Source organism: Trachurus trachurus (genome assembly GCF_905171665.1).
Source record: "Trachurus trachurus genome assembly, chromosome: 20".
In the NCBI taxonomy this organism is placed as follows: domain Eukaryota; kingdom Metazoa; phylum Chordata; class Actinopteri; order Carangiformes; family Carangidae; genus Trachurus; species Trachurus trachurus.
Genome location: NC_139911.1, coordinates 1,425,076 through 1,452,594, shown reverse-complemented (window position 1 = coordinate 1,452,594; position 27,519 = coordinate 1,425,076). Strand labels below are relative to the sequence as shown.

Genomic DNA, 27,519 nt, shown 5'->3' with positions numbered 1-27,519 from the left:
TAATATAAAGTTCATTATCTGCTTGAGATGATGGATGTTGATTTGAAATGTTTAATTAGTGACAGTGAATATTGAGGTTTCTGGTTGGTTTCTTGTGCAGCTCCAAGTGGAAATGTTGTGAGCTCAGAGTCTAAACACTGAAACACTGAGCGACTGTGTGAAGGAAGAAGCTGTGGCAAAGACACAACCATCCTGTGTACATGCACACACACACACACACACACACACACCAACACACACACACTGGCTGGCATCACAGCGACAAACCACAACCCCCCCCCCTCTGGTTCCAGTAAGTGACTTGGCTCAGTTTGTTGTCAGCAAACTGCTCTTCCTCCTCCTCCTCCTCCTCCTCCTCCTCCTCCTCCTCCTCCTCCATCACAACAACAACACACTGTCATGAGGTCAAATATTAACTACTGCAGTTAGTACCAGTCAGTTTTAAATCTACTGCAGTATCCATGAGTAGATATTTTATGACTTTTATGTTATTTAAAGGGATAGTCCAAGAAATCCCATAATGAGCCTCCGTAGCGTAGCTCTGAGCACCGCTGCTCCACCGTTCTAAAAATAGCTTGCACCGACAATTAAAGGTAACAAACCTACTGCTATGACTATAGGGATTATGGCAATGGGCCAATTTGCCAAAAATGTTGAACTATCTCTTTAACTGTAAATCATTTTAATGATTTTATTTTCAATATTTACATTTTGCTGCCTCGTGTCTTTGTCGACTCCTAAAAGTTTAATCTTGTTATTAGTGAAGCTTTTATTTGTATTTTACCTTTTTATTGTCTTAACTTCTATTGGTGATCTATGTTAGTAATTTATGTTCTTTTCCCATTGTTATTATATATTGCTGATATTGGATTGTATTTCAATTTCAACTTCAATTTTATTTTATCTAAAAGGGCCAGTGTACAGTTCAAACATAAATGTTGCCATTTGATGAACAGTACCAGATTAGAGCTTTAAAGCAGAAGTAAGGTGAATGTTTGTGTTAATATAAGTCTTAAATAGTTGTATCTTCCGACAGCAATCACTTCTATAGAGTGTTTGGTCTGAAACACGGGTCTGTCAGTCACTCTGCTCTGCTCTGAGCCCAGGAGAAAACTTTCCTTGTATCCTACAACCTTTATCCAATGAGGAGAGAGAACGGCATAAAGGGGCAGTCCTCTCTGTGTGTGCAGCCAAGGGATGCGCCTGAATGTGGTGACGTAGGGACGAGGACCAATAGATCCATGACGAGGGCGGGGACTGCTAACTCCATCTGCTGACAAGACGTTATGGTGCGTTCAAGGCAACCCGTAACTCGTGTTTTTCCGACCTGTGAAGTCGTACCAGTTCGATCTGGTACGAGTTCACGGGTCAGAAGTTACGAGTGGCCGTTATAGTGACTTTCACAGGTAAAACAGGTCGGAGAAACACGAGTGGGTTGCCTGGAACGCTACAAAGTCGTAAGTCGTGACTTGAAGCTGTAATTTACGGTTTCAAAAGCCTGCCTGGAACGCAGCATTAGCCAAAACCACCGGATCACTCACTTCTGCTTTAAGTTGAGTTGTGTTTTTGTATAGAACAAACAGCTCGTATTATACAAAGCTGAAAGTGCTATAAAAAGTAGCATCACAGTAGAATCTCTTGTGTATGAAACGTAAAATATAAGAGAGAAACATCATGTACGAACTCTTTTCTATTCTTCTATTCTATTTCTATCTAAATATTCTAAAAAACAACAACAAAAAGAGTCAAAACAAAGCAAAAGGAGCCTTGTTTGTCATCTCTGATTGGTCCGTCTTCTGTGTGTGTGGTCTTTCAAAATAAAAGACATTCCATTCCCTTATGACTAAAAAGCTGTTTCACAGTAAGAGTGATGAGGCTGACTGGTGTGTGTGTGTGTGTGTGTGTGTGTGTGTGTGTGTGTGTGTGTGTGTGTGTGTGTGTGTGTGTGTGTGTACATGGAGAGTGACTGTCTGGATAAACTGTTGTGACTGATGACGCTCTCAGCGCCGCTAAGCCCCGCCCACTCCCTTTGATCACCTCCACACTGTTTAAGTAAAACCACACGGTGAAGGTGTCGTCACCGACTGAGTCACACACAGGTCAAACACAGGAGAGGAGGAGAGAACAGAACAGAATAGAATGGAATAGAATATAACAGAACACAATATAATAGAACAGAATATAATAGAATACAACAGAATAGGATACAATAGAACAGAATAGAAAATGATATAATAGAACAGAATATAACAGAATACAATAGATTGGAACAGAATATAATACAAAAGAATAGGATATAATAGAATAGAATAGAATAAAACAGAGATCTCTTAATGTCATTGCATGAAATACAGCACAGAGCTCCAGATCAGATGTGAAAGACGGAGTTGTGTGTAGTGACGTCACTATGGTCTTGACCTTTGACCTCTCTTTGCTCTCATTCGTCTGAATGAAAGTTTGGACAAAGTCTCCCAGGACGTTAGTGAAACATCACATAACTCCGCCTCCACGCTGGTGACATCATCACCGACCTTAAAGGCCCCATGGCATGAAAAATGTGATTGTGGTTATTTTTTGGTGCTTGGGGAGGTCTCTGGGCCACGTATATAGATGATATAGATGTATATAGATAGACGTATATAGATGATAAAGATGTATATAGATAGACGAATATACTGCCCCATGCATCAAACTGGTCATAAACGGAGAAACACACACCGCCCATTTGTAGGAACTGTCCCTTTAAGACGAGCAGATAGCACTTCCTCCTTTCTGTGATGTCACACACAAGGTAACTCCGCCCACCGTGACCAGTTTTTTTTTTTTTTTCAATTTTTATGAATGCAGCTTAGGTTTCAGTTACTTGCCTGTGATTGGCCCGACCACATGCCACTCAAAAACAGTCAGCCAATCAGAGGAGAGGTTCTTATTCTCTGTGTTCTGATTGGCCAAATGACCTGTGCCTGCTAGAGCTCCAGAAAGAGGCAACAGAAAGGGGCAGTAGGAACAATATTAAGCAGATCACAGGTACTCAAAACCAATGATACATCTTGTTAGGGAAATAAACCCAGAGAAAAGTGCACAACATGGGCCTTTAAAGAGGAAGTGACTCAGCAGCAGCAACAGGTGAGAAGAAGAAACCTTCAGGTGTAAAAACCCACATCAACCTACAACATCATCATCCTGTTGGTTCTGTTTCCTCTCTGACTGATTCATCCTGAATGAGTCGTTCAGGTTTTAACTGTTTCCATCTGGTCTGGTCTGGTCTGGTGTTCACATTGAGCCTACATTTATTCTCAACAGTCGGTTTACACCAGAGTGTTGTTACGGGGCCGACCCACCAGAACAACCTGGTTCAGACTGAACTTTGAGAAAAATGACTTTTTCTTCTACGGAGCAGGTTCATTCAGTTTGAACAGGGCTGTCAATCTTCCCTCAAATTAGATTAGAATTTCTAACGTTAAATATTCAAATTGTATTCAATTTTCAATGTTTTTTTTTTTAGCTTATTATATCCACCTATACCAGATTATTATTTTGCCTGCATCCACTAAAGGGCATTCCAACCAAATCTGTTATGTAACATTTGCAACAGACTGAAGTTTTACCGACTCAATATAAAACTTTAAGACGGGAAATCTAAATATTATAAGTAGTGGAGCAACGGATCACAGTTGATCCATGAGCGAAACCAAGTGGTTCACGGATTGCTTGATTAAAAAAAAAAGAAAGAAAAGAAGGTGTGTGTGTACTGTGGGAACACGTAGGCACCGCTCCAGCTGAATAAACGGACAATTAAAAAAAACTCTGCTCGTACTGTATATCTGAAGCTGCAGCTCTACGTCGCACAACAACAACAACAGAATAGTTGAACCACGAATGTCACGACGCACAACATTAATTTACGTCGTTGCAGAAGGAACACGTTGGAACGTCGGTTTCACCTTCAAATGTTTTCATTTCTAAAATAATTTGACTTCTGTTTGATTAACAGAGTTCGTTCTGATGGCTCTACCTTAGGGGCCGTCCACACGAACGCGGGTATTTGTGAAACCGTGTGTTTCTCTTCACGGTTTGTTCTTTCATCCACTCGTAACTGTAGTTATGGGCTCCTGAAACCAGAGTTTTTTGTAACCGAGTCCAGGGTGAACTGTTTCAATAGTCTGGTTTCAGCTTCATGTGTGGACAGGAAAACCGAGGAAAAACGCAATTTCTTGTCGACATTGTTCGGCGTCACACTGTGTGAGGGTTAACAGTAAGTTGTATCCATGGAGACTTGTGGAGCTCTAGACGTGACCAGCTGACGGAGCTGCTGTTACTGGCGCTATTTAGCATTTAGCATAGCCATTGTTGTTGTTCCGGTATGACTTTTTCCAGCCTTGTGATTGGATAAAATGGCCTTCCTGTTAGGAGTGCTATTGCCACCTACTGCTTTGGCATGTGCATGACATTGTTTGAGGCGGATTTTGCGATTTCATGTGGACGGAGATATTTTTTTATCACACTGGTGGTGTGGACGCAATTTTTTTTAAAACCGGGGTCCATAAAAGTTTGGTTTCAAAAATGCCCGTGTTGGTGTGGACTATAGGCCTCAGTCTCTAAACTGATTCTAATCTGAACTCAGCTGTTGTGAATCTGGGTCGTTGTGTGTCTGTCTGTTCTGCTGCAGGACGATGCTCTGTTCTTCACCTCCTCCATGTTGTGTTGTCATGTTGTTGTGTTGTTATGTTGTTGTGTTGTCATGTTGTTATGTTATATTGTGTTGAAGTGAACTGAGTTTCCCTCCACAGTGAAACCAGAACCTCCATGTTGTTCAGTTTGTCTGTCGCTGAACTTTCTGCTGCACCGACTGAACTGAGAACAGATGAACCCTCCCCCCTCACACACACACACACACACACACACACACACACACACACACACTGAGAGCCTTTCCAACTAATGGCAGGTGACATAATAACTCCAGTGGGGGGGTTTGGGGGGGTTGAGGGGGGTCGGGGTAGAGTATGAAGCTGCTAATGAGCTCCGGCCGTCGTCCTTCAGCTGCTGCCTTCACGGCGCTCCGGGTCTGAGGCTCTGAGCGGCGTTCCGGGGCCTCGACCGGCCGGCCACATCCCAGCGGCCTGGTTTCCTGGTTTCCTGAGGGGCCCTGAACTACACACGGCCTCTTTTATAACCGGACCTCTCTCCCTCCTCCTGGTTCTCAGAGTCTCAGTCCTACAGGTTCTCTACAGAAACCGGGTCAGAACCAGAGCAGCAGCTGAAACACGACTTCATATCCACAACGTCGACAAACAACGACCAACGAGTTCACTCCATCACTCACTCAGTCAGTCAGTCAGTCAGTCAGTCACTCAGTCACTCAGTCAGTCACTCAGTCAGTCAGCATCACCACAAACACAACAACTGTATTTTAATACGTCACTTCACTCTAACAGCTGAGACCTGAGAGGAGATAAAGCATGTTGTGCTCAGTGACGTCTTTTAAATCACTTCTTAAAACCCACTTAAGACTTTTACAGACTTGTTTTTATGTGACGCCATCCTCTTTTTTTTTTTTAAATATTTGATTGTTTTCCTTTTGTTTCTCATAATTTTTATACCCCGTTGCCTCTTTACTGACCATATTCACAGCGTCGCCATCTTTGCCTACGTCGTCACTCGGGGTGGGAAGATTCAACGCCGTCACATAACGTTACCGTTAACGTTAGCAGTTGCAGCTAATGCCGGCTAACTTAATTCAAATGTATAATAAATGTCATGTCATGTCAGACCTCCTGTAACTCAGAGAAGCCACGGAGGACTCTGAAACTTCTCCCAGCCCTTAGTCCACATGAGTGTAGAGTATGAGTGCAATTTGAATTTTGGGTGAACTATCCCTTTAACTCTGTATCAACCAGGAAGCGATGAAGTGAAATCAATTTATCAGACTCCCGACGTTTGCACAACGTCTTTATGAACCGATTGTCGGGAGAATTTGACTCTTAACACCTCACACCACAGGATCATCTCATAATGATCCTGTGAAGCAAAAGGCTCATCTCCCTGACCTGCAGAACAGAAAGATTTAAGAGATCATTTGTTCCTGCTGCAATCGTTTTATATAACACTTGTTAAAATGTATTTTTGTGTTCATCTTTTTTGTCATTGTTGTATGAGCTACTGGACTAACGTGAATTTCCCTGCTAGGGATGAATAAAGTATTCTCTACTCTACTCTATTCTCTAATCGTCATTTTATCTGCTTTTGTCAAGCACTTTGTAAACTTGTGGTTTTAAACATACGTATATGAAATTTTATATTGTTGAGCTGTGATAGTGAGTTTGCAGGTGTCTTTGAGCCCTCAGGGCCACCGTACCGTACCGTAGTAACAACATCTGATATGTGAGGTTCTCTTCTCTGTGTCGTGCGTCTGGTTTGTTCTCGACACTGAACAAAAAGCTTTGTTTGCAGCTTGTGGTTTGTTGTGTCTCTGTTCTTCGTCTTCTTCTTCCTCTTTGTCTGTTTCTTGTTGTAATAAATGTTTTGCCCTTTCCGTTTTTTTTCTTTCTTTCTTTCTTTCATTCTTTTTTTTTGTGAGTGTGGAATATTTGTATATTTTACAAGTGTATTGTGATGGTGTCGTCTATAAAAACAGCCAACCATACACTCATCCTCTCACACACACACACACACACAGACAGATTAAACACTTGTTGTTGGGAACATGGAGAAACTCATCAGTGTAATAAACCACAACACAGTGGATGAGCTCATCTCTCAGCGTCTTCACTGTAACACAACAACAACACAACATGCTGTATATGTGTGTTCACAAAACATCATCTGAATCTGAACTACTGTGAAAACTTTTGTCCAACTCTCACACTTTCCCAACCCCCCAGGGTCAAATGAAAGGTCACTGAGATCGGATATTTGGCGAGGAGGTTTATCTCTGGGTAAACTCTGGATGTCCCAAATTTCAGAATGAAAGTCCTTTTTTTGGACCCGTAATGAATTTTTAACAACACCCATGACCCTTCAAGTGGACAAAAATGTCAAACCTCCGCCTATGGGGTTTTTAATGTAAAAATAAAGTAAGAATTTTAACTAACAGATTTCACCATGAAACTTCCCAAGTTTATTACTCACATTAAAAGAAATATTTTTTGTATTACAAGTTTTGTCAAATTCCTGTTGTCCTCCTGGGTCAAGGAAGAAAGGAAGGAAGGAAGGACGAAGCGAAGGAAGGAAGGAAGGGAAAAAGGATTGTGGAAAGAAGGAAGGGAAAAAGGAAGGAAAGATAGAAGGAGGGAGGGAACAGATTAGGTCAATTAGGTCAAAAAGTAAGGAAGAAGTAAGGACAAAGGGAAGGTAGGAAGGAAGGAAGGAAGGAAGGAAGGAAGGAAGGAAGGAAGGGAGTGAAAAAGGATTGTGGAAAGAAGGAAGGGAAAAAGGAAGGAAAGAAAGAAAGAAAGAAAGAAAGAAAGAAAGAAAGAAAGAAAGAAAGAAAGAAAGAAAGAAAGAAAGAAAGAAAGAAAGAAAAAAGGATTGTGGAAAGAAGGAAGGATGGAGGAAGGAAACAGATTGGGTCAATTTGACCCAGAAGGACGACAGGAGGAACAGGAGGGTTAAATATGTACAGTAAATGAGGTGATATCTAATGAAATATACGCTAATTTCCAGAACAGAAATCTAACAAACAATGGATAAAGCCCCTTCCAAAAGTCTTGTTTTATCTTGTTGACATATTAAAGTCAGAGGTTTTCACCGAGGGGATTTTGGATATCTCTCTTTTTATCACTCTGTAAATGAGAAAACACTGTCACCAGCCCTAAACCCCAAAGAGCCCCATAGAAATGTTGTGTTTTTGCAGCAAAAACAACTGGCCAGGAAGGGGTTAAACATGTTGAAACCGATGTCAGAAGTGGTTTTCATGTTTAGTCGAGACCCAGCCCGATATGTATCACTAATATTTTAGGAGTAACCGATGACTAAATGTTGTCCAGGGGTCATGGAAGTGGTAGAAACTGAAGGATCATCGGAGCGTTGAGGAATGAAGTCACACACAGAAGAGATAACACATCAACATGAGTCTGAAGAGGAACATGTGGCTCGACCACGGGGGGGTTCACAAAACACTATTATCTGGGAGAAAAAACAAAGCTGTGTTGGGGGGGGGTCCTGAAACAACACTGAGAAAAGCTGCCACTCACAGCATGATGCGTTCAATGTCCCTCCTGTAAATCACATTAGCATCTTTTTTCATCAGCAGCTGCCCTGAATAAACAGACGTCAGAAGGCTGAAGAAGCCCCACTAATCTATTTATTTAAGAACCTTTAACCCTTCACATGGTGGGATTTTGACATTTTCATTTTTTTGATATTTCCATTAACTAGAAGTTTTCAGTCATTCATAACTGTTTGAATAACTGATATATTCCTCTCAGATCAAAAGTTATGGGGCATTTTAATCTATTATGACCAAAAAAACTGAGAAAAATGGCTTTAACGTTGCTGCTTTAACCCTCTAAAGACGAGTGTTTTACAAAACATTAAACAGCTTCTGAACCGTTTATGATAGAGACGAGCTGTAAACTGTATCTGAATCGTGTGATGTTCTGCTTTCCGAGGGTCCTTGAACGGTAGTAGCTATGGTTGAATGAAAAGTACCAGAATTACACAAAATATAAAAATCGTGGAAATAGTAGCTACTTTTCCACCTATTTTGGCTATTTGCCACATTAGAACGTCAGCGACTTCCAACGGGTTTTCCCAGGCCGCCACACAATGGTGATGTTTAATTAATTAAAGTGCGATTAATTGTGAAATCAAGTACCGTACTTTCCAGACTATAGAGCGCACATGAGTTTAAGCTGCACCAGCTAAATGTTAAAAGAAAATACATATAGACCTATAGGCCGCACTTGAATAGCGTCAGGTTTTCATGTTGTAACATGAGTAGAGTTGCAAAGGGGTGCAAAATTTCCAGTAAATTTCCGGAAAATTTCCAGAAACTTTCCATGGGAAGTTAAGCTGGGGAATTTTGGAAATATTCCAAATTGGAAACTTTCCATGGGAATTATGGGAATTTATGGGAATTATTGGGAATTAACTGGAAATTGGGGGTAATTAATTCAAACAAACTGTATCATATCCAAACATAAATGTAAATATTTTGTTTTGTCATAAGCAGACATCCATGCAAAATAATATAATTAAAAAACATTTCAACAGATTTATTTGTGAGTAGAACTTTATCAAGTTTTAATTCTTGTATGAACAATCAATTCTTTTACAAAAACATGAATGTTGAGTAAAATATTACTCACCCTCACCAATCAATTTTGTAAATTTCGGATTTATTCCCATTTATTCCCATATATTCCGGTTAATTCCCATGGAAAGTTTCCAACTTTGAAAATTCCCGGAATTGAAAAAAATGTAACGGGATAAACAAGCGTCTATGTAAACAAGTGGTCCACCAGCAGGAGGCAAAACAATACAGGCCTGACAACATGTTGTCATGGTGATGTGGTATTGTTTTAGTAAAATGACATCCGGTCGGTTTGCCGACGGCCGTCTGCCTGACTGCACCTGAATGCAACACCAGTGCCTCCGTCCTTCCTCACACTACACAGTGGTGACAGTTTTAACAGGCCGTTTCCGTGGTTACACTGCAAAAACCCAAATCTTACCAAGAATATTTGTCTTATTTCTAGTCAAAACTAATCTCATTCTACTTAAAATAAGACTCATCACATTAAAAAGCAGCTTGTTTTTAGACACTTTTTACTTCTTTCAAGCAGATTTTCACTTGAAATAAGTAGAAAAATCTGACAGTGGAGCACAAAAAACTTTTCTACTTATTTCAAGTGTAAATTTGTTTGAAACAAGTGAAAACTTTCTAAAAACAAGTTGTTTTAAGTGGGAAGAGATTAGTTTTGACTAGAAATGAGACATTTTGACAAGAAATAAGACAAATATGCTTGGAAAGATTTTGAGTTTTTGCAGTGTACCTACGGTCACGCTGCCACTCGACGTAAAAAATGGCGATGCAACATGGCCGCCTCGGTTCGGTGCGTCGCCCACTTATGTATTTGTAACGACTTGTAACAACTCATTCTAAGGAACCAGAAAGCTTCATTTGTAGCAGCTGTGATTCACCTTCAGTGAAATACGGATTTATGAAAGACATGTTTGATTTTTGATCATAAAAAGCCAAATAAGTTACATACTGGGGCTTTAAAGTACAGTTCCTTTCTAACATATGAGTCCAAGTGAACTCTCCTCTCCTCCATGTGTTTGTGTCTCTGCTCTCAGGCCGTTAGTATGAACCAGTTATTAAATCCGCTCCGAGCTGCAGTGATTAATGACAACAGCTCAGCTCCGTGTTGTTTCAGATGAACAATCAGAGGCCACAGAGTCTTTTTTCTTTTTTCTTCAACTTCGCTGGCTGGCTGTCGGCCGCCGGCTCTCGCTGAGCAGCTCGGCTCAGCTCATTGTTGTGCAAAAGCTCAATTGACCTCGAACACACTGAGGCGGCATTTAGAGATTTAGACTCTGGAAACTATTACGGAGAAGAAAAAAGAAAAAAAAAGAAGCTGCGTTTGTTCTGGATGCAGAGAAACACACAGAGGAGGAGAAAGATGCATCTAGGAAAGAAAGACTGTAGAGACTTTAAACCCCCCCACACCTGTTGAAGGGATAGTTAAACATTTTGGCAAATTGGCCCATCACCATAATCCCTATAGTCGTAGCAGTAGGTTCGTTACCTTTAATTGTCGGTGCAAGCTGTTTTTAGAACGGCGGAGCAGAGCCGTGAGCTGCTCAGAGCTATACGCTACGGAGGCTCATTATGGGATTTCTTGGTTTCCCTCATCAAACTCATCAAATACACAATCCAACAACTCCACAACGCTCTGGTGGACAAGTTGTGAGCTGCACATTCACCACGCTATGAGATAATAACACAACGTTACCAGACAGAGTTGTTTTAGAGGGAAATACAGAGACTGTTGATGAAAAACTGTCCCTGAAGGCAACGTGCATCAGCTGGTTTTACATGAATTTCCCTCTACAACAACTCTGTGTGGTAACGTTGTGTTATTATCTCATAGCGTGGTGAATGTGCAGCTCACAACTTGTCCACCAGAGCGTTGTTGAGTTGTTGGATTGTGTATTTGATGAGTTTGATGAGGGAAACCAAGAAATCCCATAATGAGCCTCCTCGCCACTCTGCACCGACAATTAAAGGTAACGAACCTACTGCTATGACTATAGGGATTATGGCAATGGGCCAATTTGACTAAATGTTGAACTATCCCTTTAAACATGGGTGTGGAGCTGCACGACTACATGAACCAGAACCAGAACCAGAGCTCGGTATAAAGCAGATTATGGATGTAATTCAACTTGCAACCTGCTCGGTGTCTGTTCTGTCAGGATGAAAAGCTCCAGTTCTACGACGACAAACATCAGGACTGATCCAGCTGCTGCACGATAAGAGCAGGAATTTCACTGCAACTGCCCCCCCCCCCCAACCCCCTCCTCCTATGTTAATGTAACATTACTCTGGGTTTCCTGCCAGCCAGTTTCCTGTCCAACTGTGTGTGTGTGTGTGTGTGTGTGTGTGTGTGTGAGTGTGTAGCGGTGTGTGTGACTTGGCCCTCTCTCTTCCAGGATGTTTGCAGGTTTCAGAAAACATTTAAGTTGAGGAAAATGATTTATATGAAGATGATGATGATGATGATGATTCAAAGATGTTTCCAGGTTTAACAGCCATAACAGACATAAGACTGTTTATTCTAACAACACATGGAAAATATGGTTGTTAGAGTTAAAAAAGTAGAAACATATGCAAATATAAATTATAAAATAAGACAAAACTAACACATAAAAAAACAAAAGAGAGAGAGATAAAGCCGTCTGTACAGTTTTGTATTGAGTTGAGTATTATGTTCTCAAGTTGTTAAAGGTTGATGTACTCCATATATTATATTATATTTGTGCTTTTAAGAATTGATAAATCCATATCAATAAGTGAGGGAGCCAATCAGGTCGGCTGGGTGAAACTGAAAGCAGCGTAGGGATACAGTGGTTCATCGGCTGAAAGTAGTGCCAATGGAACGTGAAGCAAACATTTAAAGCAGAAGTAAGCGATCCGGTGGTTTTGGCTAATGCTGCGTTCCAGGCAGGCTTTTGAAACCGTAAATTACAGCTTCAAGTCACAACTTACGACTTTGTAGCGTTCCAGGCAACACACTCGTGTTTCTCCGACCTGTTTTACCTGTGAAAGTCACTATAACGGCCACTCGTAACTTCTGACCCGTGATCGAACTGGTACGACTTCACAGGTCGGAAAAACACGAGTTACGAGTTGCCTTGAACGCACCATAACGTCTTGTCAGCAGATGGAGTTAGCAGCCCCCGCCCTCGTCATGGATCTATTGGTCCTCGTCCCTACGTCACCACATTCAGGCGCATCCCTTGGCTGCACACACAGAGAGGACTGCCCCTTTATGCCGTTCTCTCTCCTGATTGGATAAAGGTTGTAGGATACAAGGAAAGTTTTCTCCTGGGCTCAGAGCAGAGCAGAGTGACTGACAGACCCGTGTTTCAGACCAAACACTCTATAGAAGTGATTGCTGTCGGAAGATACAACTATTTAAGAATTATATTAACACAAAAATATCGCTTACTTCTGCTTTAAAAACAGATATTGCATTCAGTTAAACCTGGACTGTCCCTTTAAGGCTCAAACCAGCGATCAGTTATTTATGTGCTGCAATAATAATTGAATTGCAAAAGCAGCGAGACGACAAACAAAATAAAAATAAGTTAATGTGATAAAATAAGATGCCACACACACACACACACACACACACACACACTGAGCAGTGCAGCTCTCTTCTGCCACTCTCCTTCCTGCATTCCTGCGAGCGGCTGCAGACTCTCTGGGGGGGAGGGGGTTAATGGATGGAGGTGAAAGGTCACTTCCTGTGCATGGATTAATTGGGATGTGCCATACAGAGCTGAGCATTAAGGAAGCAGCAGAGCATGATGGGTAACGAACGCACCGGAGAGGGAGATGTGCTGCTTTTATTCATTTTATTTTGTATTGTGTAGAGTTTATGATGGTCCACTTCCTGTCTCTGTGGATTTTCACAATAAAAGGGATGAACGTCAGACAGTAAAACTATGTCGTTAGGTTATGTAACGATGAGATCTGACTGGTCTTTGTCAGAGATAGAGACAGAGACACTGTGAACATGTTTCCATCTGCACAGTAACAACTAGAGACGTCAGAACAAACTTCACTATTCAAAACAGAATTTAAATTATTTTAAAGGGATGCGCCAAATTTTTTTTTACGTGTCTTGCCTCACTCCCGAGTCCATGACCAGCAGATAGACACCATCCTTTCGACTGTGTGTGCAGTAACAAGGGAGATAGAGCCGTATCGCCGTAATTAGCTTAGCTCAAACACTGGAAGTGTATGGGTAACTAACTGTTAGAGCCGCAACAATTAATCAATTAATCGCACAATAATCTATTATTAAATGAATCATCAACTATTCTGATAATCTAATAATCAGTTTGAGTCGTTTTTTGAAGAAAAAAAGTCAAAATTTTCTGATTTCAGCTTCTTAAATGTGAATATTTCTGGTTTCTTTGTTCCTTTATGACAATAAACTGAGTCTCTCTTTGGTTTGTGGACAAAACAAGACATTTGAGGACGATGTCGTCTGGTGGTTTGAGAAACACTGGTTGATGTTTTTAACATTATATTGACCAAACAACTAATCGATCAACAAATTAATCAATAATGAAAATAATCGTTACACTGCAAAAACTACTTACTTCTACTTATTTCTAGTGAAAACAATCTCATTCTACTTAAAATAAGTCTCATCACATAAAATGTAGCTTGTTTTTAGACACTTTTTACTTTTTTCAAGGATATTTTCACTTGAAATAAGTTGAAATATCTCATAGTTTTTCTTTCTTATTACAAGCACAAAAAACTTGCTTTCACTGGCAGATTTTTCTACTTATTTCAAGTGAAAATTAGTTTGAAACAAGAGAAAATGATCTAAAAACAAGTTCATTTTTATGTGATGAGTCTTATTTTAAGTGGAAAGAGTTTAGTTTTGACTAGAAATGAGACAAATATTCTTGGAAAGATTTTGAGTTTTTGCAGTGTAGTTGCAGCTCTACAGCTGACGATCCCCTCCTCATCAACCACACACCTGTCGAGTCGCTCCGCCCCCTCGTTCAGTGATGGACGTTCAAAGTGTGTGTGTTGCAGTGTGTGTGTGTGTGTGTGTGTGTGTGTGTGTGTGTGTGTGTGTTGCAGTGTGTGTTTGTGTGTGTGTGTGTTGTTATGTAAGGAGATGGAGTGAGCAGCCCGGGCAGATGTTGACCAGGTGTGGACTGACTGAGTAAAACGTCACACACACACTAAATAAAATCCTTCACACACCTGAATCCTATCAGAGAAAGAACAGATGTCTGACACACACACACACACACTGCAACACACACACATACACACACACACACACACACACACACACACACACACACACACACACACACACACTCACTCACACACACACACACACACACACACACACACACACACACACACACACACACACACACACACACACACACACACACACACACACACACACACACACACACACACACACACACACACACACACACTCACACACACACACACAGCATCACTTCTCCCCTCATTTCATATTCAATTACCAGAATCAAAGGCAGACACAAACCTGACCTGCAGTGTGTGTGTGTGTGTGTGTGTGTGTGTGTGTGTGTGTGATGTGAAATGACATAATGAGATGCATGTGGTCGTGTGGAGGAGGGGGAGGGGCCTGAACCGACAGGAAAACTGTTCAATGCTACCGTCACCATGGAAACAGATGCAACAGTTTACCTGTCACACACCTGAAGCTCCGCCCACCTGATATATAATAATAATAAAAAGACAGCGTTTCCTGAAGAAAATGCGTGTGAATGCTGAAAGCAGCTGAAGAAGGAAGCAAAAATACAGAGAAAGGGGGTAGAAAGAAAGAACGAAAAAGACAGAAAGAGAGGAATAGAAAGAAAGAAAGAAAGAAAGAAAGAAAGAAAGAAAGAAAGAAAGAAAGAAAGAAAGGAGTAAAAAGACAGAGAGAGAGGGATAGAAAGAAAGAATGAACGAAAGAAAGAAAGAAAGAAAGAAAAAGACAGAGAAAGGGAGTAGAAAGAAAGAAAGAAAGAAAGAAAGAAAGAAAGAAAGAAAGAAAGAAGAGACTCAGTTTATTGTCATTTCAAACCGATTATTAGATTATCAGAATAGTTGACGATTAATTTAATAATCTATTATTGGTCGATTAATCGATTAATTGTCGCAGCTCTAACCATGACCTTATACATAAATGATTAACATATGAATCATGATTCTTATCTTTTACAAATCAGTTTCTGCACGTATTGTATCTTGGTCCTGTTTTGTTTTCCAGAGTTTGTTCTTCATTTTGAACATTTTGTATTTTACAACATGAAAAAAAAAAAAAAAAAACTTTATGAAGACAGAGATAAAAGTGTATAAGTGCTGACAGACGGCTGGAGACTAATTGCAGCCAAGTGGAGTCTGAACTGGGTCCAGAGAATAATAATAATCTGCTTTCCCTCAGCGCAGAGTCACAGTCAGAGTCAGACAGCTGTGGATCCAGATGCTGAGTCACTGTGTTCACTGATAATCCTGCTTCACTGAACGTTTCAACACAGGGCCGGCTCTACGCAGGGGCAAGAGGGGGCAGTGCCCCCTCAAATAGATGTCTTGCCCCCTCAAATCCAAATTTTAGAAGTTGAGAAAGCACATTTTAATATAGGTTACAAGTTGACAAAATTATCTGCAGTAGCACAAAAATCCACCTTCTTACTGTCGTAATGCAAAGAGCCACATTATATGGGGGGTTAGGGGTGCATATACCTGAAGATGCATTGTAAACCCAGTGGGGGTGAAAAGGTGAGTATAGCTGAACCCCTGTAGGGGGGTCTGGGGGCACCCCCCCCCCCAGAAAATTTTTGTGATTTTAAAATGTGAGTGAAGCATTCTGGTGTACTCTGAGAAGTAGAGACTATGGTAGAGACTATGGTCAAGATTTACAAAACTGAAAGGTCTGAAGAGGCCTGACAAAGTGCAATCCACTTCTCCAGGTTGGGGTTGGACACATAGTCAACAACCCAATTCAATGAAGTTACTATATAAGCACAGAGAAAAGAAAGTGCTGGAGCTTGATGTGTTCACATGATGCCCCCTTCACATTTCTGACTGCCCCCTCATGCCTGCCTAGAACCGGCCACACCGTCCTAATGGTTTAACCTACTGGGTCAAGGAAGGAAGGAAGGAAAGATAGATGGAGGAAGGGAACAGATTGGGTCAAAAAGGAAGGAAGAAGTAAGGACGAAGGGAAGGAAGGGAGGGAAAAAGGATTGTAGAAAGAAGGAAGAGAGAAAGGAAGGAAAGATAGATGGAGGAAGGGAACATATTTGTTCAAGGAAGGAAGGAAGGGAAAAGGGAAGGAAAGAAAGAAAGATGGAGGGAGGGAACGGATCAGGTCAATTGGATCAAAAGAGGAAGGAAGAAGAAGTAACTACCTTCAACAAAGTACAAAGTACCTTCATCTACGGAGGTTAATTTTATGCGAACTGTTGAAATCCACGTTGTTTATTCAATATTTATGTTTTCATGTTATTTCCCATCAGGCCTCGGTGTCCGCGGGGCCGAACGCTACGACGCTGCTGCAACAGAGAACTTCTTTGTCCCGGCTAGAAGATTTCACATGGCTGCAGAGTGTTGGAGAGTTTTATGGAGCTGTCAGGATGACACGCTGTAGATTTACTGCTGATAAACGTTCATGTTCATGGGAGCAGCAGCCGATCCTCCGGCTCACAGAGCTGCTGCTGTTCCTCCAGGCTCACAACACCGAGAATAAACAAGACGTTTGTCAGAAAGAAAAACTGACTTCACATATCTGGATGTTTCCGCTAAAACCCGTGTGATAAGGAACATAAATCCGTTGACTCCCCATATCCTTGGATTTAACTCAAACTGAGTGATTTATTTCACTATTTTATTCGCATGTTGTGCTATTTTTATGAACCTAAGACTTTGGTGAACCAACATTAAAGCAGAAGGAAGCGATCTGGTCGTTTTCTCCTGGGCTCAGAGCAGAGCAGAGTGACTGACAGACCCGTGTTTCAGACCAAACACTCTATAGAAGTGATTGCTGTCGGAAGATACAACTATTTAAGACTTAGATTAACACAAAAATATCACTTGCTTCTGCTTTAAGCTCCAAAACAATTAATCTGTATCAGTAAAGTCTGTTTTCACAAGAGATTAGAACATTTTCCACAAACTCAGCCTCAACACATTGTATGACCACATTTAACACAACTGTAATAGTAGGCTAATGAGTCCTTTAGTATCCGCAGACAACTATGCAGGCGGAAATACACCTTCGAGGCTCGCTGCGGTTTCCAAAACAAACTATAGCCTGGTGGACAGCGACTGCGTTTCTTTTTTAATTTACACGCGTAAATAGGATATGTGATCAGATCTCAAACAGATCTCAATGTGGACACTGGAGATGCTAACAAGGTGTAAAGAGAGATGTGAACAGACGGGTTTCATCTTATCTTGAGGTGAAAATAATGAAAAATTAAAACTAGTGAAATAGGAGTGATTCCAATATTTCATAGATATCTTCAGAGCCGTCGTTTAGTAAAAACCATAAAACTAAAACAGGATTTCCAATCCCAGGACCCTGCACCGGTCTTTAAACTAACACCACAAACAAACACTCAACATTCAACATTTTGGCAAATTCGCCTGAAATAATCATGTCAATCACCTCTAAAAACCTGCGGGTAAGTTAATTAGTGATCGTTTTCTCCCCCCGGGATGACGACGGAGGTTGGCCGGCTGAGCAGCTCTGCAGACCGGCTGCTGTCCCGGTCGCTACGGAGCTTCACTCCTCCGAAAAACATCGGAGCAACTTCTAAACAGCCGTCGTTTGGATAAACTGGACGTATATTTGGGATCTAAACAGTTACTTTCTCGCATTAAAAAATATTAAAACGTAATAAAGTTACATAATAACAGCGCTAGAGCGAGAAATAAAACAGCTTTTTGCCTGTTTTACAGCTACCGCTACCGGTTGCCGCGAAATGCATTCTGGGAAACTTGTATACTGTTACTGTATCAGTAGGCCTACTTTAAGCTTTCTATTTAATCCTATTCTTACTTGACTTTGTTCATGTATCTGTGTTACTTTTTTGATTATTACATCTAATTTTAATATTTTCAATTAAATATATTGATAAATAAATGATAAAAACATTTAAAAACAGAGAAGACGTCTTTGTTTCCTGTCGTCTTTTCCTCGTCTCCTTCAAAACTAAACAATGGACCATGTTCTTCATGGTTCTCTGTGGTTCTGACTGGTCGAGTCTACAAATAACCAGCTGCAGCCCATTAAAAAAATCAAATGGAAAATAAAGTTTGATTGTGCAGAGTCACAGTTTAATTGCATTTGTAGCAGAGGAGCTTCTGGGAAAGCTTTTGTTTCAGAGATAAATATACTGAAGCATGTCTGTCTGTCATAACATGAAGAGGAGCAGAGGAGCTCCAGGAAATGAGCAGAAAATGTAATTATCCTGGAATAGCCCTTTATTTATTTCTAATATGGTCAGTAGCTACAGGGGGACGAGACCCGAGCCCTGGACGCCTGGACATCGTGTCCTCTCCGTCTATACGTTAAAACACACTGAGATCATTTTGTTCATTAAGTTACTGTGAGAAAATAATCACTAAGAAATGAAAATGCTCTTTCTTTTTGAAATCCAGGAGAAAAAGTTCATTCATGGACATTTTTCATTAGTGTGGTGGTTTATAAAGCAAGATATTAAAGCTCCATACAGTATAAAGGTAGATGTTTGTATTAAAGCTCCATACAGTATAAAGGTAGATGTTTGTGTTAAAGCTCCATACGGTATAAAGGTAGATGTTTGTATTAAAGCTCCATACAGTATAAAGGTAGATGTTTGTGTTAAAGCTCCATACGGTATAAAGGTAGATGTTTGTATTAAAGCTCCATACAGTATAAAGGTAGATGTTTGTGTTAAAGCTCCATACAGTATAAAGGTAGATGTTTGTGTTAAAGCTCCATACGGTATAAAGGTAGATGTTTGTGTTAAAGCTCCATACGGTATAAAGGTAGATGTTTGTGTTAAAGCTCCATACAGTATAAAGGTAGATGTTTGTATTAAAGCTCCATACAGTATAAAGGTAGATGTTTGTGTTAAAGCTCCATACAGTATAAAGGTAGATGTCCATGTGTAGTATGATTATAAAGCAGCTCTAGGTTCTATATTAATACTGTGAAAGTATCAAAGCCTCAGTCCACAGAGAAATGCACACAGCCTGTATTCAGAAACTGAGCCTTTAAAAACCAGCCGTCAGGACTTCCTGTCACTTTGTGATGTCACAACAACAAAGCTGACACCGACCTGTTGTAAAACTCCAGAGAGAAGCCATGAATATAGCCTAAAACAGAGGATATTCAAATCACAACTTCAGCTGTAACGAACCGTCATGAACGTTTTTCATCTTGTAACGACATAAAGTTAAACAACGTTACGGTGATTTAACGTCACTCAAACAAGAAGATGCTTCATGTTCTTGGTTTTTCCTAAAGATGAACAAATAAACAGAAGGAAAAACTGTGTTTTCTTCACACTCCAGCTGCATTAAAGTGGAACTAAACCACCGTTGGACGCTGTGGTGAAGGCTCAGTGATGCTGTGGTTGAAGGGATAGTTCACTCAAAATTCAAATTGCACTCATCATCTACTCCCCCTCATGTGGACTAAGGGCTGGGAGAAGTTTCAGAGTCCTCCGTGGCTTCTCTGAGTTACAGGGGGTCTCGGCGTAGCAGTGCATGTCCATATGACGGTTGCAAATGGATACCAACTGTCTTCGTAACAAAAAGACACACCAAAAAACATCCAAATACCTCCATGCTGCTCGTATGTAATGTCCCTCTGGTATTGAAGCCCCGACATGAGAAATTGTCCAGAAAAAAATGAAATAAGTCTATATTTCAAGCTTGTTTTGTAGCGGAAGCTCCTCTTCCTGGTCCGTAATTTTTTCTCATGTTGAGGCTTCAATACAAGAGGGACATTACATACGAGCAGCATGGAGGTATTTGGATGTTTTGTGGTGTGTCTTTTTGTTATGAAGACAGTTGGTATCCATTTGCAACCGTCATATGGACATGCACTGCTACGCCGAGACCCCCTGTAACTCAGAGAAGCCACGGAGGACTCTGAAACTTCTCCCAGCCCTTAGTCCACATGAGGGTAGTGGAGGAGATAATGAGAATGAAATTTGAATTTTGGGTGAACTATCCCGTTAACACACCGGTTTCACCTGGACTCAGGTTGGTGCTCAGAGCCGAGAGCTGCAGCAGGTGCTTCATGCAGATCTGAGACCAGCGCAGCAGCTGCAGCTTAATGATAAGCTCCCAGCTCGTCCAGCGCATCTGCAGCTGAACGCTGAAACCTTCCTGTGGCTCTGAGACATGTCGGCTGTGTTTACCAGCATGTAAACCTCCAGTGTGATTCCTGCCGCTGATAGCAACAGGCTTTGAACTCGGCGTCTCTCCGGGGGAACGGAGGAGGGCAGAGCTGCTGTAGTTGTTGGGAAACAATTAAAGTCTCCTCCTCATTCTGGAGTAAAAATAGCTCTAATTTCACCATTTTTTTTCAGGCGGTGGCGACGCGTGTTGTTGTTGTTTCCTTTCATAATGTCACTGGGTGTATTTCTCCATCTTTATATTTAGCTTCGCTGGTTGGAAAAACATTATATTTCATGGTCAATTCAACAATCACTACATGCACCGAGCTGCACGGCCACCAAACTCTCCAAACTCAACTCCAGAGGCTGCACTTTAATCTTGTGTTCACTAAACTGTAATTACGTTTGCGGGGCTGCAGCCTGTTCCCTCGCTCGCAGTGGACGAGAGGGAGAGGGAGAGAAAAGGGAAAAGGGCTGCCGTTCACTTCCCTCCTTCCCCTCCTTCTTCCCCTTTCTGCTTTGAGGAGTCAAATTGGTTCCAGATGCATTCTCTCACGGCTGCAGCTCCACCACCAAAAAAAAAAAATCGCAACATGAAAGAAAAACGAAGGAGAGAAGTTTTTGCAAAAACTCGATAGAAAAAAATGCGAGGAATTTCTACACGGAGGAGGAAGCAGGAGAAGAAGCAGCGGTGGATGGTTTTTCCACATGGCGCTGTTATTCATCATCACACCGACCTGGTTCTAGATTTTCCCTAAGACCTTTATTGCTGTCGTAGCAGCGCAGCAAGGCCCCGTTTGGAGACAATGTGCGGCCCAAATGAGGATCTGAGAGCCGTGTTGCTTTCATGTTCCAGGCAGATGTGCCAGAAAGAAAGAAAAAAAAAAGAAGTGTACAAAGTGATATTTAGCCAGAGCAAATCCACATCCTGCACCCATGTGGACTTCGACATCAAAGACCGACCCACCAGCATGTTAGACCAATTTATAACCCCACCATGCCCACGGAGGCTCCACAGCAGAGCGTGATAACAGCTGAAGCTCTGAGGAGAAGAAGCCAAATTATAGCAACAAGACATTTTAACATTTAAAAGCCATGAAGACTGGATATGTGTTGTAGTTTTGCCTCTAGTCAAAAGGAACATTTCAGATATCTGCAACTATATTCTTCCTATCCACTATGTCATGTCAGATATCCACAACTACGTTCTTCCTATAGGACAAATTACATCACTTTAACCATTCATGTGTATGGGGTTTGTCATTACAGATATCTATAATTCAGTTGCAGATATCCACTATGTGAATTACAGATATCTGGAACCGAATTACAACTAGTACTAATTCCAGTTACAGATATCTACAACTTGATTCTGACTAGTCATAATTCCAGTTCTAGATATCTTTAATTCACCTCAATTAAAGATATCTACATGTCCCTTTTCGGATATCTGTAATTAAGTTTTGACTAGGAGAAATGACGTTGTAGATATCTCAAACTGGAATTAGTACTAGTGGTAATTCAGTTACATATATCTGTAATTCACATAGTGGATATCTGCAACTGAACTGTAGATATCTGTAATGACAAACCCCATACACATGAATGGCAAAAGTGACGTCATTTGTCCTAGGAAGAACGTAGTTGTGGATCTGAAATGTTCTTTTTGACGAAGCAAAACTGAATTACAGATATCTTGAATAAAAAATCCAACTATTCAAAATGTAGTTAGGACCAGTCAGAAAGACGTTGTTGATATCTACAATGTTAACTCCGGAGAGTCAAACTTAGCTTTTAAATGTTAAATCTGCTTGCCATAGTAGCCAAATGGCTCAGAAATGTTGCAGCAGACTAGCAGAAAGAAGAAGTGGCAGCTCCATGTTGACTCAGCCAATTAACACGTGAAAGCAAAGATTCAAGGACACACACACACAACACAACACACACCTCTGTGTTTGTGTAACAGCCTTAACAAGTCCCTGTGAACTCATTAGCACCGTGAATCAAAAAGAAAAAGAAAAAGAGCTAATACACATTTTTGCAAACATGCTGTGTGTTTTTTTTACTTTCTCAGTTTCTCACCGTGGCAGCTTCACAGACGCTGAGCCGACTACATCACTCAGCAGCAGCACCTGGCTTCAATTAACATAGCTTTCTGCATGCTAAGGTGGATTTTCTTTTTTTTGGTAGGTGAAGGGGTAAAGGAGAATAATGTGTTTGTGTCCTGAATGTATAACAACATGTCAGGTTCTGTTATGGACGCTAATGTTTCATTTTATGTGTCTGAAAACACCATAATAACAGCCCTGATCGGTTCACATCCAGGTTACCAAAGCACTGGCATTTAGTTAGCTTGACCAGTTCTTAAAGCAGATATCAGCTTCACGGCCGTTTCGGCTAATGCTGCGTTCAAGGCAGGCTTTTGAAACCGTAAGTTACAGCTTCAAGTCACAACTACGACTTGGTAGCGTTCCAGGTAACCCGTAGCTCGTGTTTTTACCATCCTGTTGTCTGTGAAAGTTCCCTATAACGGCCACTCGTAACTTCCAACCCGTGAACTCGTACCAGATCGAACTGGTATGACTTCACAGGAAGGAAAAACACAAAGTACGAGTTTCTTTGAACGCACCATGAGTTAGCAGCCCCCGCCCTTGTCAGGCATCAATTGGTCCTCGTGCTACGTCACCACATTCACGCGCATCCCTTGGCTGCACACACAGCCCTTCATGCCGTTCTCTCTCCTCATTGGATAACACTTGTATCCCACAAGGAAAATTTTCTCCTCGGGTTACAGCAGAGCAGAGTGACGGAGAGACTCGTGTTTAGGCTGAAATACTTCATGTAAGTGATTGCTGACGGAAAATAGGACTATTTAGGACTTATATTAACAAAAACATTCCACTGATATCTGCTTTAAGTTAATCTATATGTAGCCTATGGTTTGTGTAGGCTATATATTTAGCTATATTAAATGTAGGCCTATTTCCAATGGCAAAAGTAACTTACAGTTAAGTAGCTAGTGGACAATGAACTAGTTTCTCGCATTCTTTGTCTGTCTTTTAATTATCAAATGGCCTATGTGTCTGAAATAACGCATTATATAATAACGAGTGAACCAGTTAGCCTATAAAACATGAGGTAGCCTATTTAATGGGAGTATCGCGTGTTTTTTATTGGTAGCTAGGCCTAATACGAGATTGATGCCGAATTGAGTTATCGAATTAAGTTTTAAAACACAGGACGACTCAACGAAGCGCGGTGTGTTAGCCAAAAGCTAATGAGCCGTTAAAATGCTAAATTATCCGCGAAGTCTGTCACCATGGTAATAGTAACGGTAACGCCCCCCCCCCCCCCCCCCCCCTCTTTTTTTTCTCTCTCTCCCCAGTCCTCTATGTCAGCTCCGTTTCCTTCCTATCCCCGGCTTCTGAGAGGGAAAGACTTTAATCACTGTTAAACTCAAACACAAACTCACCAAAAACAACAGATAAAAGTTTTAATTATTATTTTTATGATTATTTTAATTACCTACTTTTGTCTCCAAAACGTTAAACTTGTCGTTCCCAGAAAACGGACGCGTTCTTCGAGGAGAAATCCCAACAACGACTGTTTATGTTTGATTCACTTTAAAACCAAGTTAAACAGCAGAAAACCACCGGTTAAAGTCTGAAAGTCCATGTCAGGACCAATCTGGTTAATTCGGCTCATAATAAAAACACTAATGTTCAACTTTTACTGTCGTTTTTTCTACTTTTTTTCCCCAACAAGTGACTTCCTTCGCAGCGAGCTGCTCCGCGGTGGGCGGTAGCCGGCGATGGGAACAACTTACATTTCGTTGTTTTTTATTAAAAAGAGAGCAGATTGTTGGGTTTTTACTGCAGCCGAATTAACAACACAACCTTCATTAATCAGATTACATCTTAATATTTCCTCTTTGGAGATCTACAGGGTCAAAAACACGCAGTAGAAAGTAGAAGTGTTGAGTTTGTGAATGGAAGTTTGGCGCCACATTTTCCCGGGAATAAATAAACTCCGCTGCTGCTGCTGCTGCTGCTGTCACACTCACTGCATCAACAAGTTAGTTCCTATCATCATCAGAGCTGCTTCCATCCCAGCGGCTCTTTAACATCATGCCAGCGGGCAGCGCCGGGGGTCTGGACCCGGGGAAAGGGACCTGAGACACGGACTCAGAGAGGCGGACTTACCCTGAGCGCGGAGCGGCTGGCAGTGGAAGCTGAAGGCGAAGAGGAAAGGGATTATCTGGAAACACACACGCATCTTATTATTATTGAAAGTCTGTGGAGCATCGTGGACAAGAAGACGTGGAAAACACCGGTTCTGTGACACGCTCCATGGATCCCTGTTACCTCTCTACCTCCCTCTCTCTCTCTCTTTTCCTCTCTCTCTCTCTCCCCACTGCCCCCAGTTTTGTGAGTGGACCACACGGCGCATGCGCAGAACAGAACAGAATCGGTACCAAACCAGACCCGGTCCAACCCAGAGAGAGACAGTCATAATCATTATAATAATCATTATAACGGTGTCACTAACTAACTCCACTGTTGCATGTAGAGTGTAACACACACACTGAAATAAAACTCTGATACAAACATTTTATTTAAAGGGATACTTCACCCAAAATCGATCATTCACCCTACTCCAAGGAAGGGTATGAGAACTTTTGGAGTTATCCAACCCAGAGAGAGAGACAGTCATAATCATTATAATAATCATTATAACGGTGTCAATTAACTCTACTGTTGCATAGAGTGGAACACACACTGTCTGAAACAAACCTCTAATACAAACATTTTATTTAAAGGGATACCTCACCCAAAATTGATACATTTTCTACTCACCGTCATGAAAAAAAAGTATCAAAAAGTCTTTTCACGACTTTATAAAGTCTTAAAGCAGAAGTAAGAGGAATGTTTGTGTTAATATAAGTCTTAAATAGTTGTATCTTCCGACAGCAATCACTTCTATAGAGTGTTTGGTCTGAAACACGGGTCTGTCAGTCACTCTGCTCTGCTCTGAGCCGAGGAGAAAACTTTCCTTGTATCCTACAACCTTTATCCAATGAGAAGAGAGAACGGCATAAAGGGGCAGTCCTCTCTGTGTGTGCAGCCAAGGGATGCGCCTGAATGTGGTGACATAGGGACGAGGACGGGGACTGCTAACTCCATCTGCTGACAACCACCAGATCGCTTACTTCTGCTTTTAATATCCCTTCTTTCTAAGTTTATCTTGCTCTTCTTTGAAAATAATGGATATAAAGTTGCTATTTGATAGGTACGACAAGGATGTTAATGATGTCAATGATCAATTATTCAATCAATGATTTCTGGACGAGGATATCGTACATTTTCTCTTATTATTTAGTGTCTGACTTTTTTTGTAGTAGTTGTAGCAGTATTGTTATAATCTGCCATCCCCTGTGTGTAACATATTCAAATGAATCCTGTATTTATTAATCTATTTAAAGGGATAAAATATGTTGTACATGATGTTTAGATCAGATCAGATTTACATTTTACATTTCCTCCCAGTCATTTATCATGTTTAATAACACGCTGACACGCAGGATGTTGTGATGGTCGACGCTGCAGCTCAGATTTAAAATGTGGGAATGTTTTTAATTCCCTTTAACATCTGCAAAGCTTCACCCAGATCACACCGGGTAAATAAACAAACACTCAGTGGAAACACGTGTGTGTGTGTGTGTGTGTTTACCTCCAGTGACGTGTGGAGCATGATTCATGTTGTCACGGTCCACACACACACACACACACACACACACACACACACTGATGCTCATACTCATCATGAGCAGCTTCAGTCTAATAAATTCAGTCAAACGATAATTCAACTTCACTTCACTTTAATCTACATTTTTATCATATAAATTACATATATTTTATATTTTTAACACATAGATTTGTGTTAAATCTTGTCCTTGTTGCTGTGTGCAGGTACAGTGGTGTGTTTGTTGTGGTAACCATGACAACCAGGGTCTATTACACGTGGCGCCGTTGTTGGAAACGTTCAAAAAAAAAGAAAGAAAGAAAGAAAGAAAGAGGGTTGAAAAACGACCTGTTTCAGAGGAGCTGATGATGCGTTCAAGAACAAAAACATGACGTCATTGTTTAAATAATATAAAACAAAACAATGAGGTTTTCCTGAAAAACAGAGTTACAGATACAGAAAACTTTATTAATCCCATCGGGGGCAACTGGTTTGAACAACTTGCATACTGACATATAAAGACAGAGCTGCAACAATTAATCAAACAATAATCGATTATTAAATTAATTGTCAACTATCATGATAATCTAATAATCAGTTTGAGTAGTTTTTAGAGAAAAAAAAAAGTCCAAATTCTCTGATTTCAGCTCCTTCAATGTGAATATTTCTGGTTTCTTTGTTCCTTTATGACAATAAACTGAGTCTCTCTTTGGTTTGTGGACAAAACAAGACATTTGAGGACGTACTGATTGATATTTTTAAACATTTTATTGACCAAACAACTAAACTTAATTGTTTAAATAATCGATAGATGAATCGATAATGAAAATAATCGTTAGTTGCAGCCCTAAAAGACACAAGAAGGCTACACAATAAGATAGATAAGGTAGAATAAATAAATAGAATGCAGAGGAATAATGTGGAATCAAGGCTCAACAATCAATAAATAGAATTAATAAATAGATGAGTTTCAATGTTTATCACTTGCTATTAGATATAATAAAGAAATAATGAATAATAAAAGGTTAATTTACTGTTTTCTGAATGTTGGATGTTTGAGGAATGAAATAAAAACCTGTAATGTGATAGTTTTGTGTGTTTGAGTGGGTCAGATGTTTCTAACTCAGCATGAAG

At 40.7% G+C, this 27,519-nt stretch overlaps 1 protein-coding gene across 1 annotated transcript in view; it reads right to left on the bottom strand.

Annotated features, from left to right (window-relative positions):
- reck (reversion-inducing-cysteine-rich protein with kazal motifs) overlaps positions 1–25,014 on the bottom strand; it is a gene marked incomplete at its 3' end in the record, with an annotated part of 64,475 nt that extends 39,461 nt beyond the window's left edge. The window contains exon 1 of the mRNA XM_083995234.1: positions 24,846–25,014. Coding sequence (XP_083851360.1) covers positions 24,846–24,918 — 73 coding nt within the window. The 5' untranslated portion in view covers positions 24,919–25,014. The remainder of the gene's footprint in view (positions 1–24,845) is intronic.
- Positions 25,015–27,519: the final 2,505 nt, after the last annotated feature.